A 17382-nucleotide genomic window follows, 5' to 3' on the forward strand; every position below is an offset into this window, starting at 1 on the left:
TGTGCCCCTGTGTAAATTCCCTCACCTGCCAGTATGTGTGTGTGCTATGTCACTTTAGTCGTGTCTGACTCTCTGCGACCCCATGGAGCCCACCAGGCTCCTCTGTCCATGGCATTCTCCAGGTAAGAATACTGGAGTGGGTTACCATGCCCTCCTCCAGGGGATCTTCCTGACCCAAGGGTTGAACCCGCATCTCTTAAGTTTCCTGCATTGGCAGGGGAGTTCTTTATCACCAATACCACTTGGGAAGCCCAAACCACTCATCTGGATTTCATTTAGAAAGAATCATAAAGCCTGAATCTTCTGTGCCTTGATTCTTTTTCATAATGCTTGAGATCCATTTAGACTGTTGTGTCTGTTAGTTGCTCAGCTGTGTCCAACTCTTTGAAACCGATGAACTATAGCCCACTAGACCCCTCTGTCTGTGGTATTTTCCAGGCAACAATACTGGAGTAGGTAGCCATTCCCTTCATCAGGGAGGGATCGAACCCACGTCTCTTAAGTCTCCTGCATTGGTAGGTGGGTTCTTTACCATCAGAGCCAGGAAGAACCAGTAGCTTAATCCTTTCCACTGCTGAACAGTATTCCATTGAATGGATGGATGACCCACAGTTAGCTTATCCATTCACCAGCTGAAAGACACTTGGGGTGTTTCCAGTCTCGGCTATGATGAAAAAGCAGCTATGAACATTTGAGTTTAAGTACTTGTGTGACTATACACCTTCATTTCTCATAAATCAACGTGTAGGAAGGGACTGCCAGATCAGCTGGTAGGTGTACATCTAACTTCGTAAGATGCTGCCAGCAGTTTTCTAAGTGGCTGAGATGTTGCATACTTCCCAGCAATGTACACTGTACCACCTCCTGTTTCACCACATTCCTCCAGCACTTGGCATCATGTTTTTAACTGCAGCCATTCCACAGGGTGTGTTCTGGTGTAGTTTGGTTCACTGTAGCTTTAATTTGCATTTCCCTAATAACTAATGTTGAACATCTTTTCATGTATAATTCATGTATCTTTTATGATGAAATGTTTTCAAACTGTTTTTTCTACAAGTTGTCTCCTGAGGTATTTTGTAAATATTCTTCTCAGTCTATATGGCTGGCCTTGTCATATAACATCATTCTTAACATCAGAGTTAAAAAATAAAAATTTAATTGAATGAAATTCAGTTTATTGACTTTTTTCATTTAAGCTTCATGATTTTTAATGTGCTCTCTACAAAAAAATTGTCCTAACCCCAGAATACACAGATTTTCTCCTCTATTTTCCTCTAAAAGTTTTATAGTTTTACATTCCAGCATAAATTCTGAATTAATTTTTGTGTATGGTGAGGTAATAAAGGTTGAAGTTCATGTTTTACAGATGTACATACAATTGTTAAAAGCAATATATCTTTTCCCCACTGAATTATCTTGTACTTTCATCAAAAAACATGTGGATCTTTTTCTGGATTCTATTTTCTATTCCACTGTTTTTTATTTCTATACAGATGCCACACTGTCCTGATTACTGTAGTTTTACACTAGAACTCTGAAATCAGGTAGTTTAAATCCTTCAACATTAGTCTTCTTTTTCAAAACTGGTTTTCTGTAAGAATGACTGCTAGAATTTTTAGAGGTTGCATTCACTTTATATATTAATTTGGCAAAACAGTCTCTTCACAATAATGGTCAAAGAACATTTATTTCAATTTAAGGCTTTTATTTATCTTCAGTTTTATAGTTTTCATCAACAGGTCTTACATATCTTTTACCAAATTTATCCCTCAGTATTTCATGTTTTTGATGTTATTACAGAAGGTATTATTTTGTAAATTTCTATCTCTGTTTGTTGCTAGTATATAAAAATGCAGCTAATTTTGCAAATCAACTTTGTAGTCTGCCATCTTGCTAAGTCCACTTTTTAGTTCTATGAGCTTTTTGTAGATTCCTTCCTTAGGATTTTCTACATAAAAGATAACATCTCCTGTGAATAAATATTATCTCATCTTGTTTCCTGTATCTGTTGCTGGTTTTGTTTTTTTTCTCTGTGCCTTGTTTTGGATAGTTTCTAATGTCATATTGTCAAGGTCGCTGATCTTTCCTTCTAAGTGTCACTTTAGACATAGTATTTTTCATCTCCAGAAATCCTGTATGGGTTTCTCTTTCTCTTTTCTCTCACATTCACGTTTTCCTTTACCTTCTTGGATATATGTGGTGTCATAAACTATACCCATGTCTGCTAATTCCAACATCTTGTCACTTCTAGGTCTTTCCTGTTGACTGGCTTTCCTTTTAGGTACGAGTTATATTTTCCTGTCTTTTTACATGTCTTGTAATTCTTGATTGGATGCTGGTCACTATGAATCTTACTGTTTGGTGCACTGGTTTGTTAAGTCCTTTCAACAGTGCTGGTTTTGTCCTGGAGCTCAGCTAAGTTACTTGAAATCAGCTGGATGTTTTCAAAGTTTGCATTTAAACTTTTGTTAGGGCAATCTAGGGCAACCTAGATAGTTTAGTGGTAATTTGGCCCCACACATCAGGGGACACAATTTTGAGGCCTCTTCTCAATGCCTTGTGTATTACAAGGTCTTTCTATTCTCGCTGGTTTGGGAGCATGAACTATTCCCAGGCCTGTTATTTCCAAGACTTTTTCTGCCTATTCCTTTCTGATTGTTCTTTCTCCAATCGTAGGCGGTTTCTTCACATACATGTACAGATCGGTACTCTGTCAAAAGATTCAAGGAGACTCTTCTGCAGTTATCCCAGAGCTCTGTCCTGTGTCTTTTTGTAGTTACCTATACTCCATGGCCTCCCAAAACTCTGATCTCTATCTTCTCTACTCAATGAGACGTCCAGGCTTATTGGGGTTCCACCTCCTTGTACCATGGCCTGGAAACTACTGCTAGATGGCCAAGCTAGGACAATTAAAGGCTCACACCATGTTTGAGTTCCTTCTTTCTGGGATCACAGTCCACCAATATTTGTTATCCAATGTCTGAAAACTATTATCTTTTATATTTTTTTCCTGGATTCATTCTCAATTGTTTTTAGGAGGAAGGGTAAATCTGATTACTGTTGCTCCATCTCAGCCAGAAGTGGAAATCCACTACTTGTTAATACAAGCTCCCAGGTGATTCTAATGTGCAGTCACTTTTGAAACCCAGTATGCTAGTGGCTTTAATTTCCTTACCAGAAAATTTCTGAGACAGCACACACTTCTCCTGAGATGACCAGTCATGATGAAACCTGGAAGCCTCTGTCCCCAAACTGCCATATGATGGTTAGCTGATACATTCAGAGAACTTTTCATCCAAAGAAATGCCAAACAACTACTTTACAAAGAAACTGAGAAACCATTATTTTCTGGAATAAAGTTTCATATGGAGATACTTCTGATATAAGATACCACAAAAGAATGCTTTAAAGCATGGGAGCAGGAATAAAATCATTTGAAAAAATTCAGTCTCTCCTGAGTCATTCCAAAAAAACCCTATCTTTTTAAAATTTTTGCCTTACAGAAACCATTCATAAAAAGCATGTTCAACAGGAAAAATTATATAATCAACCAAAAAATCAGTCACAGAAATTTTACTAGTGTGACCTTCAATACACTGAACCTTGTAAATGAAATTAATTAAAATACACAGGCTCCTATATGTACACAGAAGTTTCTTCCCATCGTTCCAGACATTCCTCTGAAACTTACCCTTTTCCAAGTAAGACCTTGGGGCCCACGGTGGGTCCTCTTCAGCGTAAGGATCACTGTACTCAACCACGGCTGCCTCTTCCTCTTCGTAATCTTCTGGGGGAGGTGGCGGTGGCGGGGATTCATCAAAGACTGGTTCTTCCACAGGTGGCGGTGGAGGTGGTGCATCTGAAACTAAGAATGTATCCAGCTGGTAACAAAACGACACATGGTGCAAAGTTCACTGTTTCCTATCCAAGCGCCTATGTTCATGGAACATAAACCCAGACCTGAAAATAATCATCTCAAAAAACAATGAGTAGGCAAGAGAAGTGTCCCCACCAGCTACACTGTGTCAAATCTCCAAGTCTGACTTCCTCCTCCCTTTGGGTTAGTGCTGATGGATGGTGAATAAAGAATAGCCAAAATGATGATTATTATTAACTAAGCTTCTGGACTCTGTTTATGCTAATACATAATCCATTCTTTCAAAGAAAGATCAGTACAATATAGTTTGGCTTTACATTATATCCAAGGAGGCGTGGTTACCAGAAATATTAGTAATTTAGATATTTTAACCATATTCCATTTATAACAAATTATAATGAGGCCAGTGAACAAATTTTAATAATCTGCCACATTCCTCTCAATGAATTTCCTTATTTTATTTTTACCAAATTAGTGGGGTGGAAATCACAAACATCTCTGGGTAACTTCATCCATGAAGATATTTGTATCTGTTTCATTTTATATGTACAGAATTTCAAGTAATTCAGACTAACTTATGACCCAGTGATTTAAAATATTTGAATTGTGTTCTTATAGAAATCTGCATCCACAGTTCAGGTATCAGAATGCAGTAATGTCTAAAAGATCATCTCCAAACTCTGGGAACCCAGGCCTTTCAAAATGCTGAGTACATATTTGAGCTTAGCTTAACAAAATAAACCGAATGAAGCTGCATTTATTCAATCAGCAGTCCAATTTTAATGGACAGTATTAATGCTTATTTCTGAAATACCAGTACTATTTCCATGAAATTCTCTAAGCAATCGTCTTTATTTTCTCTCTTTTATCTAAGCTGAGGGATCAGATTAGATGGATTTTAAGTCAAATGGGTTTTAAAATATGAAGATCAGCCATATCCACATCATACTCTGTTGTGCTCCAGTATTCTTCCAATCTGCAATGCCACTCTGTATCATGACCTGTCTACATTATGAATCTCAAAACTTTCTTTACTCAGTAAAAATAATCATTTTAGTTCTAATGGGATTTTTAGTAAATAAAAAATATAGGTACATGATTTTTGCATATACTTTATGGACAAATTACATGTGGTTATGGTAAGAATCAATATGTCCTAGTTGCATTTATAAGGTAAGGTGATTAAACAAATGCACAGAAACAAGGATCCAAAGAACTTTGCCTTTCAAAACAATCACCTTGAGAAATTATACCAGAAAATTACTCAAAGATGCTGCCACTGCTCCCTTTTTCTTAAAACTGCCTCAGTCAGTGTAATAAAACTGACATATGCTACTATCTTTTAGTTAAAATCTTCCAATTACTCAGCACTTCACAATACATTATTCATTTAATCTTTATTTTAATCTTTACCTTGGGAGATGGTGTTTTTAATCTTCATTTTATGGATGTGGAATCTGGCTTTCCAAGATTAAGTACTCCTACAGTAAGTGGAAGAGCAGGAATTTGAACTCCAATGCCTCTTATCTTAAAAGCTACACTATGATGAGATGAGATCAATTCAATAACTTTAAAGTCATGCTTCATTATTCATTCAGAAACATCAACTGTAAGCCTACTATGGCCAGCTATTATGCTCAGCACTGAGAATACAGCAGTGAGCAAAAGCCATGGAGACATGGGCAACCAAGCTTCCAGTTACGGTTACGTGCGGTTAGTGCTTCACGTTGTCATGGAAAACAGCAATAGACCAAATCTCTGATGTGGGTCAGGAAAGGCTTCCTGGAACCGGAAGGATGAGTAAAGTTAATGGCCCAAGGTGGGGGTAGATAGTTCATGTCAGATGTAACAAAAACAAAGGTAAGAAAGTAGGAACCCTTCAAAAGAGCTGATCAAAGTTCAGTAGAAAGAGGCCTGAGGAAGCTGAGGAGTACTAAGCAGAAAGGGCCTTGTAACAGTCTGACCTCTCTCCAAAGAGCAATGGGAGCCAGAGAAAGGTTTAAGAACAAGATTATAGCTGTACTGCTTAGCCCAGTATAACTGGTTCCAAATAATTCCAGACTTCTTCCAAACATCAAACTTAATATAAATATCTGCTATCAGGGAGTATCTTCAAAATAATGTACTTGAAAACTATAAAGATAACTCCAAAAGATAGGTATATATCTTTCCAAGGTGAATGTTTTGAAGAAGACAACATCCATTTGAATGTCTAACTCCTGCTATGTCTATAAAATCAGTCAGGGCTCACCTTATATACAGAGTCTCTTATTTGTATACATTTTGTAGGTGAGAAAATGTATACAACTATAAAAGAAATGAGAAAAGATCATCTAAAAGGTATTCACACTGTGGGAAGTATTGGAGGTGCTCATGGGTACCATCCAATAAACAGAAGTAAAACAGACTATTTTCAGAAATTAGCAAACAGAGATGCAAAGGTACCCGAAAGAGAACTGAGCCCTCAGGCCAATACGACTGGATTATAACCAGTCAAAATACAAGCAAGAAACGTATCGACAAAAAGGGGGCATTTAGTTAGCTGTGGAAGCACACACACAAAAAAGGAACTAAAAGTGTCTGCTACGTGTCAGATGCTTTTCTAAATGCCAGTGAAGGAAACAAGCAAAAATCCCTGCTCTCATAGAGCTTCCATTCTAGCACTGGCAATGCTCGTTTCCAAAGGAGCAGGAGTCTTAAGCAACAGAATGCAAGTGTTTCTGTCCCACTGGCAAGGCCATCCCTGTTATGAGATGTAGGCACTGGGCTGCATCAGCCTGATGACGTTCTCTCTTTTATGAGCGTAACTCCCCTAGTTCAGATTTCACAGCCATCGTGCAGCCTTTCGATTGTGCCGTGCCTCCTACATAGACTGCTTGCGAGAAGAGAACTCAGCTATCATGCAGGCCGTGCTCACTGGTCCCTGTAACAGCAGCTCCTCACTGAACACTGACCCAGGTCTCCTGCTTTGTAGATATCAGTCTCCTGCGCTTCCATTTTAATGCTTCCTTAGAGGAAAACTCAGCCTGTCAATAAGATTAGTTATCTGTTTCTGCATCACTCAACACCAGACCACAAGCCAACTTAAATACCTTGCCAATCTATGCGGCATCTTAGAAGACAGACTGACAATTTGGTTCTCTGGGACCCGCCATGGCATGGCTCATCTTTACACCTGGAATCACAGGACTGGAGAAAGATTCTCAGGCCAGCCACAAAACCCTAAAACTCCAGTGACAGACTAAGTGTCTGAGCAATCCAGAGAGAAAAAGGTGGGCTGCCTGGTAACTAAAGAGCATCTCCTCAATTAGATGTGATTTCTCTTTTTACACGTGCCTTATTTTTTGTTTGTCTTATCTTCACTAGCAGACTTTAAGCTGTTTGAAAGCAGAGAATTTCATCTTCGTTATTTTATCATCCACACTAGTGGCTCATACAGTGAGTGACTTGTTCATAATAATCAAATATCTGACATACTGGTGAATGAATGACTATTCAGCCAATCATATATAAATGACATTTTACACCTATAATCTGATCTACAGCATAAAGAAGACATAAACTTACTATTTTCTTGGACTCTGGCCACAAATCCCATTAAAGGTAACTGAGGAGTTACCTGTAGGATGGAGGGAGGAGGAGGAGCAAGAGATACTGCAAAAACAAAAAAGGTGTGGAGGATAAGGGGTAAGGGCAAGTCACATTAAAAGGAAAGGATAACACAATAAAACAAACATACATGGGGGAACCACTGTGGTCACCATTTTACAAGCAGTCTTAAGGCGCTCTTTTGAGAGATAAGTCATTAACACAAAACAAAGTGTTAGGGAAGTTTTAAAAGCTTACAACAGGAAGCATTTATATATACCCATCTATTCTAAGATACAATGGCAAATTGTCTTTTCATACAATAGCATGTCTTTTCAAAAAAAGAATTTCTTCAGATTACCATGAGTAGTCTGGTTTTCCAAATTTTACCTTGGAAGTTACAAGTTTAAATGTTCATCAATACAAGGGAAAAAAGACCATTACGTGCCAGCCTCCTAATTTCATACTTTTCATTACTTCATTAAACAGGAAAAATTAATTGGTAATTAAACAAATATTTACTTACTTCCCATTTAGGGGCAAGCACTCTGCTAAGAGACCAATATCAAAGCCATTCTCTGTGAGTCAGGTTTGTATCTTTACACTTTCCCACAATCCCAATTCATACCACCTATTTCGGGCATTTTCACCGTGACCCTACAGAAAAATGCTCGCCTCATTCAAACCATTCCTTTCCCCACAAAGTTGTCCTTCCCTCTTAAACATCTGGTAAGCATCTAGCACTCGTGTGTCTTCAACAAACATTTAATCTAGGTAAATATACAGAGAAGCCACGTACATGGCAAACAACTTCCCAAGATTAACTCCACAATTAGGGTTTCCTTCAGATTGAGTAAACAGTATGATGTGCATTTTCTTATAAAGAGAGAACACCTTTATGAGCTTCAAATCACAGGTAAGACTAATAAAACTAAAAAGATAAATAAGACTCACTGCCCTCAAAAAAAAAATCACTTTCTAGTTGGGAATGCGAGGTAAAATAACAGCCCCAAGCCAACAATACTTGCAGCAATTCCCTGCAGGTGGTGGAGGTAGAAGAGGCAGTGGTGATGACGTGGTGTTATGGTGGGGAGGAAGGGGGCCAGGGTTTGCGCAGGGTTGAGGGCTACACAGAAATAACCTCTGGGCAGGTACCAGAATAAAAGGAGCTCAACAGACAGACCAGGGTTGAGAAAGACAAGCTGAGAACCAAGTGCGGGGCAAAGGCTTTGAGGTATCAAGCAGCACGACCAGTTTACAAACCATAAGTATTTCCACATGGCTGGCATAAGATGCTTGAGAGAGAAAGTACAAAACTACAAAGACAAACAGGTGGATATGGAACAGGGAGGAATCTTAAATGGTAGGTGAAAGAGTGCTTAGTGGAAACAGCTTGGGACTTCAAAGTCACCTAGCAGGTCTTCTCTGGCAGTCCAGGGGTTAAGGCTGAGCTTCTGCTGAAGAGTTCAGGTTATCAGGGAACTAAGATCCCACATCCTAGGCGGCGCTAGTGGGAAAGAACCTGCCTGCCAATGCAGTAGAGATCCAGGTTCCATCCCCGGGTTGGGAAGATCCCCTGGAAAAGGAAATGGCCACCCACTCTACTAAGTATTCTTGCCTGGAAAATACCACGGACAGAGGAGCCTGGTGGGCTGCAGTACATGGGGTCACAAAGAGTCAGACATGACTGAGCAATTTAGCATGCGCAACACACAAGATCCCACATGCCTCAAGGTGCAGCCAAATAAATAAAGTCACCTAACATCAGAAACCTGATTTGCTATTTCCTTGCTATTGGAGCAGCAAGTTATTTAACTTTTTCAAATTTAAACCATAAATGTGAAATGAAAGATATAATGCAACCTACTTTACAGTGTAACTACAAAGATTAAAAAGAAAAAAAAATGTATATAGGAAGTCTAACTCAAGGCCTGGCACACAAAAATCAAGGTAATAGAAGCAGAAAGAAAAAGACAGAACTTAGTAACAGTGGGGACAAAAAGAGCATTTGGTAACTAAGGATTTAGGTACCACATGAAGGAAACAGCTGAAGATATTCTTAGATTTTTTTTTCCTTCTTAACTATGAAGGCAGAGGTGCCATTAACCACATTAATGTTGGTGAGTAGTACAGAGAATGAAGTAGGCTGTAAGTACAGGGAAAGAAAAGTCAGGAAGAAATAATGGCATGATAAATAAGATGTATGAAAGTAACTTAAGCATACACATGGGAGGCAACTGGAAAGTCTGGGTTGAATTTGTAGAAACCATCAACGGTGCAAAGGTGGTAGCAGTCAGGAGGAAGAACAGCTGTGCTGTGGGTAACTGCAGGCAAGACATGTACACGTACTGTGCGGACCAGAGTTACCCACGTGATTCTGAAGAACAGCCCAGACTTAAGGGACAGAGTAAAGTAACCCTAGAAATCGGCAACTTTCTTTAAAAGATACCTTTTGGATATGTTTTTTATACTTCTTGGCAGCAAACCCTTAAGTTGGGTGTCTGTCTCCCACTCTTAGAGGCCTAGACCAATTGCTGATATGTTCACAATACTGTTTCCAAACTTGGGGTAAGAGAAACCAATGAGCGGAGAGGTGGCGGAGACGAAGCAGGTAAAACTGAGAAACAGCAGCAGAGGCCGGCTGCGCTAGAAAAGCGTGTATGCTCATTCAAATAAGATGGAATTCTCTCTTGCCTGTAACGGAAAAGTAGAGAACTTCCCACTTCAGTCTTTACCATTAAAAAAAGAAAGAAAAAAAGAAAACAACCTAGTATTGAGCTAAAACAGAATGATTAGACACCTAACTTAGAACAGACTTTTTGTATGTATATTGTTTTTTGAATGAATTTTTTCTTTTCTAGTTCTGAAAGTGAAAACTTGAAACTACAGTGGTCTTTTTAGGGACGTCCACCAACAGCAGCCCAGGTAAAAACTGATCCCAGATCTTCCTTAAATGGAATTACTTTACAACAGAACAAGTTAGGTTTTATCAAAGCCAGTCCAAGGCATGTTAAAAAAATTCAGTTTCAAGTGGAGCTTACAAATGTTGCCCCAAATTCTATTTTTGCCCAAGGCAAACTTTTTACATGATGATCCAAATTAATTTAGTTACCACAGCATTTTCTTTCTGGTCAGCAAGATTTCCTCAGAAAACCTGTGAACCAGAAGATCCTACTTTAGACTAGATTTATCTTCCTAAATTGAAAATGAACTATTTTAGGTGAATTTAAGCTGGATTTTGATGTGAACAACTGTTTGCAATGTTCAGTTCTAGGCCAAGGAGCTCATGAACAGGCAAGAGCAAAAAGCAACTATCAATTTGTTTCCATTCTCTCTGTTTGATTCCTCACACAACAACCTTTTCCCTATAATCACCAAAAGATCTCCACACTTAGATTCAGTAATATGTTCACATCACACAACAATGAAGTTAATATGAAGAGAAAGGCTCAAGAAGACACTGGAGTTTATAGAGCGATCTTAAGTAGAATAGCTATAAAAACTATAGCTTATGTGCACTCAGCAATATGTAGATATAAAAGGTAAGGCAAACCAAACTTAGAGGATGAGCCTGTGCTGATGAAATACACAGAATTCCTAAGCATGATCTTCCTGACTATTCACAACATCATGGAACATCTTTGAGGCTTAGTGTGTTAAAAGGTAAAAGGAGTTTTGAAGAAAAATGAGACTATTACATTGTTTTGTGTGTGTGTGTTTTACAGCTTTCTAAATACTATAAGAAAATTAGACAAAATAACCACTCTAAATACTATTTCTGAAACCATTAAAGATATCATCTTTAGAGGCCATCCATTTGATAGTCCATTCAAGTTTAGTTGCTAATATTTTACATTCCAGTGACAGAGATAATGTTATCATTTTCAAAGGGAAATGTGTTCTAAACATGGACAGGAGTATTGCTTAGGAGTATTTAAAAGTGAACCTAACTAATTATACTCAGTAAGAAGAGCTTTTTTGATGGAAAAGAATATGGTTGCAAAGAACTATCACTCCTGTAGTCTCAGAAGAGTTAAATGAATTCTATCATTTTTGTTATTCCTTTTCAAATGAGAAAACAATGATATTACACCAAGAAAAAGCAGCAAATTAATCCACGTAATTTAAAAACGCAGCCTGTATTTTTAATGATGAAAAGGGTCTATTTGGTTTACTGATTCGTCTGATAATATACTTAGATTTTTCAGTTTTTCCTTGCTTTTTTGTTTTCCCTAGAGTAAGCATCACTGACAGACACTAAAGACTGCCGAAAATGAGGATTCAAAAATAGCCTCTGGATGCGGCTCTTTGTTTATACTTTGCTAATCCCTCCTCCCACATCTGTATTTTTCTGGAGATTTATAGTAAAGCTGTAAGTTAATTATCATTTAGAGAAGATGTGTTATGGCTTTTCTTTCACGATACCACCAACCCAACACCGCTTTCTCAATTTTTTAAAAAATTATTTATAATAATATTCAGGGAAGCCTGACATCTTCCCTATATAAAACACCATACTCATTCAGAAATTCCTTTCTTACATAATTATACACAGTCACGTTGCTTGGAGCCAACATTCCACTTTATGGATTAGATTTTTTTAGTCTTTGTTATAATATGAATGGTAAAATGTAAGATCTCTTTTACGACTCCACTTTCACTTTAGTACTTAAAACACCACATTACTGATTTCCCATTTTTAAGGACTGAATGTATCTCCCCAAAATTCATATGAAATCCTAACCTCCAACATGATGGTATAAGGATGTGGGAATTTGGGGAGGTGTTCCACACATGGGATACTAAAAGGAACAAAATTTTGCCATTTGCAGCAACATGGATGGAGTTAGAGGGCATTATACTAAAGTGAAACAAGTCAGACAGAGAAAGACAAATACTGTATGATATCACTTTCATGTGGAATCTAAAAAATACAACAAATTAGTGAATATAGCAGAAAAGAAGCAGATTCACAGATATGGAGAACAAACCAGTGGCTATCAGGAGGGGGTACAATCTGGGGATTGGGGAGTGGGAGGTACAAACACTGGGCGAAAGATAGGCCCAAAAAATTATATTTAAAAAAACTGTCAAAAGGCATTGCCCAAACAAACAAAAACAAAACCCCCAGAGAGCTCTCTCTCTTTTTCTGCCATCTGAGGATACAATAGGTTTCCCAGGGTGGCTCAGGAGTAAAGAATCTGCCTCCCAGTGCAGGAGACATGGGTCAGAAGACCCCCTGGAGAAGGAAATGATAACCCACTCCAGTACTGCCTGGAAAATCCCATGGACAGAGGAGCCTGGCAGGCTACAGGCCACGGGGCTGCAAAGGAGTCAACCATGACTTTGCAACTAAACAACAAGGATACAAGACAGCAGCCTACAACATGAAGAGGGCTCTCACCAGAGCTCAGCCATGTTGGCACCGATCTCCGGCTTTCAGCCTCAGAACTGCAAGCAATTAATCTCTAGTTTATAAGCTACCCACCCTATGGAACTTTGTTATAGCAGCCCAAATTAAGGCACTTACCAAAGTAGGTTAACATATACAGATGTACAAGTACAAACATACATGTATATTCTTCTTTACCACCAAAGTGCTTCATATTTATATTGAAGGCAAAAACTGTTAAAACTTGTGATTAACCCTAGTTGTTTCAATGCCTCTCTTGATGATGACAAGATGAATGATAAACTAATATTCTTTTTTCCTTGTCTGGATTAGATTAAGAAACAATAAGAACCACATAGGATTCAGTTATGTCCTGATTAAAGTGTTCCTTTCATTAACTTGTTTCTGAAATAATCCCATTAGAAAACAAATATTATGCTTCAAGAACTTGGCCCTGCATATCAGGGGTTCCATGTTTTCATTCCTATGTTACAATGCCATTTCAAACTCAAACCAAATATAGCAGCAGTGCTGTTAGACTTAACGTTGCACAGAAAGCCTCACTGAATTTACATTCACATGAATCCTTGCCTGGCAGCTCACTTCCTCAGAGGCACAAAGCCATGTCAAGCCTCCAGCTGCGAAAAATATGCTCATAAAACACAAACCTGGGATCATTTTGTTAAATCAGGTAATTAGCTACTTAGGAAAACACAACAAATTTTCTCATTCTAAATATAAAAAACAAGGACCATTTTAAGACAAGTGGGAATAATATGAGACTTACATAATCATCTAAAGCAGATAAAATGAAAGTGCATCTAACAGCCTTAGAATACTGGCTTACAAAGCACTAAGTCTTGCAAAAAGGGTTTCAAAGAACATAATTTAACTAAAAACTTTTTTAGTTTAGAAAAAGGCACTAATTATTCAACTAACAAAGTTGTAGGCATCCTCTTTAAACAAATACCAAATTCCTGGAGAAGCAAGGCAGAACTTATCAAGAGAAGTGCATAAAAACTAACTAAATTGCCTCCCACATTATGCTGAAGGCTCAAAAATCTCAATTCACTTTATACTTCCCATGAGTGTGAAAAATACTTTCATTAACACTCATTCCTTAGAGTCAGTTATTTTTCTACTTTAACATATACTTTCAAAATATATGCAAAATCAGATTTACAAAGAAGCGTTAAAATACGTATTTAAAATATATTTAAATATATACTTAAATAAGCTTCAAATAAATTCCACCAGGATGGTTCTCATGGGACCAGTATATTGGTATGTACATTTACATAGTATGAAATACCCCTATATATACTTTCTGAGTATCATGTATACTTGGTCCCAAGCTGTAATAATGAAGCATCTCCCAGTTCCATTATGGAATCAGCCCATTCTGGATTGACACTATTCTTTTAAACTCTACGTTAGGGTAAAGAAGGGCATAAACGCCATAAGCAATAACTGTCTAGACTTCCAAAAGAGTCAGGGAGAGAGCTTATCTTTAGCAGAGCTATGAAACAGGCCATATCTAACCAATTACAATTTAAAAATGAAATATGCATTTAGGTACAAAATAGCATCTGTACAAATATGGGTTTGGAACACGATTTAAAAGTAGAACGTAAGAAAAGACAGGTGTATCTGCCAAAACGGAGTTCACAATGAGTTAAAAAGAATGGCACACCCAAAATCATTAAGTGCGATCAAAGACAGAAGTAAGAGATATACACCTGTATAACTGAAGCACTTTGCCATACACCTGAAACCAATCCGACGCTGTAAATCAACTACATTTCAAGAAAGCAAAATTTTAAAAAACAGAATAACCCAAAGGATTTAAATTAATTAAATTTTAATTATAGGTTTTAATTTGGTCAAACATTAGAAAAAGAGCAACTACTTTTATTTAAGACTCATTAAAACTGCACATGCATATTTCTCAAAATAATCTAGTAAAATTTCTTTTAAGAACATGTCTATTTAAGTGTCACTAGCTCAGCTGTGTCTCTTTGTGACCCTACGGACTGTAGACTGCCAGGCTGCTCTGTGCACTGATTAGACTATAAATGTGGCATTTAATTTACAAGAGGGACCCAAAACAATGAGGGGATTCCACATTCAACAAGTAGTTACCAAGAACTATTCCCAGGATGATACAGATGAAAAACTGTTCACAGCTTTTTACATTATGATGTGGGCATCCTCCTTCCCACCCCCCTACCCTTGGGAGGGTAAGAGAAAGATGTTTTTAAATCTTAAGGTAGGTAGGATAGTACAATGGAAATAACAGGGAACTTAAGAGTCAGATGACCTAAATTCAACTCCTAACTTGACTACTTAGTCTGTTTCCTGATCTGTAAAATACAGATGAAAATGATCACATGATTATAAGAATCAAATGAGGTTAAAAAACCAAAAAAAGTATTCTTTAAGATCTGTTTATGTAAAAGGAGGACCAAATTTGTTCTGCAAGGCTCCAAAGGATATAACAAGGTTTCACCAAAACATAGACAGATTTTCGCTCCATATAATTCAGGGCTTATCCAAAATGGAATAACACTAGAGGTGATCACACATGGGCTTACTGGTCTCTTGGCAAAAATCCAGAAAAACACACCAAGTTCACATAACACGTCCACAGCAGTCACAGAGAATAATATTTGCTCTGACCCTCTCTGGGGAAGTGAAACAAATGACTGTTAAGTATTAAATATGTGCTATTTTAGCTCCTCTGTACACATGATGCCACTGAAAGATGACTGTTACACCCTGATCAGTCTGCTCAAGTCGCAGTTGCTCCATCAGAGCTTTGGTAGCAGAACTGAAGACCAAAGTGTAACTGCCCACCACAAAGCAGTTTCAAAAATATTTTCCTTTTCTTTTGCTACTTGTTAACTCTGCTCATGTATGTTCAAATTTCATTAACTGCTATTCATACAGCAAGGTATCTGACTAATCCTTGCTGTATGAACAGCAATTAATGAAATCTGACTAAATAAGAAGGAAACACTGTTCACCACAGTATTAATTTAAAAAACAAATAATCACTAGCACATTCAAAAACATTCTATTCAGAAAAATTAACTTCTACAACTCTATATGGAAACCATGTTGATTTTTCAAAAGAACTGGAAGATATACAATATCAGCAACCTGTATTCATTCTTCCACTCATTCAACAAATAATATTATTCATCAACTATATACTAGTCATTTGCAATTAAAGGTTTTTTTGTCTCAGTAATTGAAGATTTTTAAATTAGATACATTCCATAGACTGCAAAAGAAAGTCTAACCTGGGTTCTGGCTATAAAAAGGTCCTCCGTTCATCTGATTCTGAAGGCTTGTTTGTGAAGTGATGGAAGGAGGGCGTCTATAGGGCAAGGAGCCCCCTATTGTTGGGGGTGTATGGCGAGCAGCAGGCCTATTCATGCTGTAAAACTGAACAGGATGACCTGGAAAAAAGACAGAACATACACTTGTCATTAAAATTATCTCAGACGATAAAATACTTTAGGTATAATGCCTGAATCTCACCAAGATTATTAAAAAATAAAAATATTTAATTTAACTGCTGTCTGACAAATATTAATGCAAAGTGACAGTTACTGCTCAGTTGACAGTATATCAAAGTGCAAAAACTAGGAAAGTAGGTAAATAAAACTATGGTTAGGTTTGGAAAAGCTATATCTAAATACATTACTAACTAATATTGTGAGTTTATTAAATTAGTAATTTTGATAGGGTTTCACAATCATCACAATTAAAATTTATGGCTCACTTCCTCTGCAAACACCAGCAATGAAACACCAAAAACTAAGCTCAAAAAAGTAAGAATAACATTTAGGAAAGCAAAAGAAAAAATGTTTGACACACACTCTTATTCCAAAATAATAATAATAATAATAGTAAATTTAAAGTAGCAAACCAATTTATTTAAAGGAAATCATAAAATATTTCAGCAAAAGGTCAAGTGACATAATTCTGAATCACATTTTTCAATCAAAAATATCCTTCTCTGAAGTTATTTTGTCTCTGAGTTTAGAAAAGTTACAGTTATGAAAAAAGCTAAGATACAAAAATTGTATCAAATATATCTAATTTTAGTATCATCCTGGAACTTGTTCGTATTTATCAGCAATTTCACTACATTTTGCTCAGAGTACTTCAACAACTAATGCAAACGGAAGACACTCTTCCTAATCCAACCAACCATCTAATGCAATCAAGTTCTTAAATTTTATCTTGATTCCAGTCCAACTTAAAATCATTAGCTAAGGGCCTACTGTACAGACAGATCAAGTACTCTCTCATGGAGCGCCCATGAGACAGCAGGGCAAAAGAAGAGAAGAAGGGAGGGGAGGAGAGAGAAGAATGAGGGAGAGAGGAGGAGGCAAGAGAAAGGAGGGGGAATGAAAGGTGGAAGGGAGGGGAAAGGAAAGAGGGAGGAAGGGAGGGGAAGAGGCGATAAGAGAAAAGGCCGACAATTCATCTTTTCCATGACTGTCAAATGGTT

General features: G+C 37.5%; 1 protein-coding gene across 9 annotated transcripts in view; it reads right to left on the reverse strand.

Moving 5' to 3' along the window:
- Positions 1 to 17382, reverse strand: part of ABI2 (abl interactor 2) — a 105358-nt gene that overhangs the window by 9298 nt on the left and 78678 nt on the right. For 5 of the 9 annotated variants that reach the window (XM_018060628.1, XM_018060610.1, XM_018060634.1 and 2 more), the window contains 3 exons: positions 16163 to 16321; positions 7445 to 7531; positions 3692 to 3865 (listed from right to left, as the gene is read on the reverse strand). In XM_018060628.1, the coding sequence (XP_017916117.1) occupies positions 3692 to 3865; positions 7445 to 7531; positions 16163 to 16321 (420 nt within the window). The remainder of the gene's footprint in view (positions 1 to 3691; positions 3866 to 7444; positions 7532 to 16162; positions 16322 to 17382) is intronic. The other 4 variants (XM_018060647.1, XM_018060652.1, XM_018060623.1 and 1 more) reach the window with 1 other exon arrangement.

This window comes from Capra hircus, chromosome 2, assembly GCF_001704415.2.
Source record: "Capra hircus breed San Clemente chromosome 2, ASM170441v1, whole genome shotgun sequence".
Lineage (NCBI taxonomy): Eukaryota > Metazoa > Chordata > Mammalia > Artiodactyla > Bovidae > Capra > Capra hircus.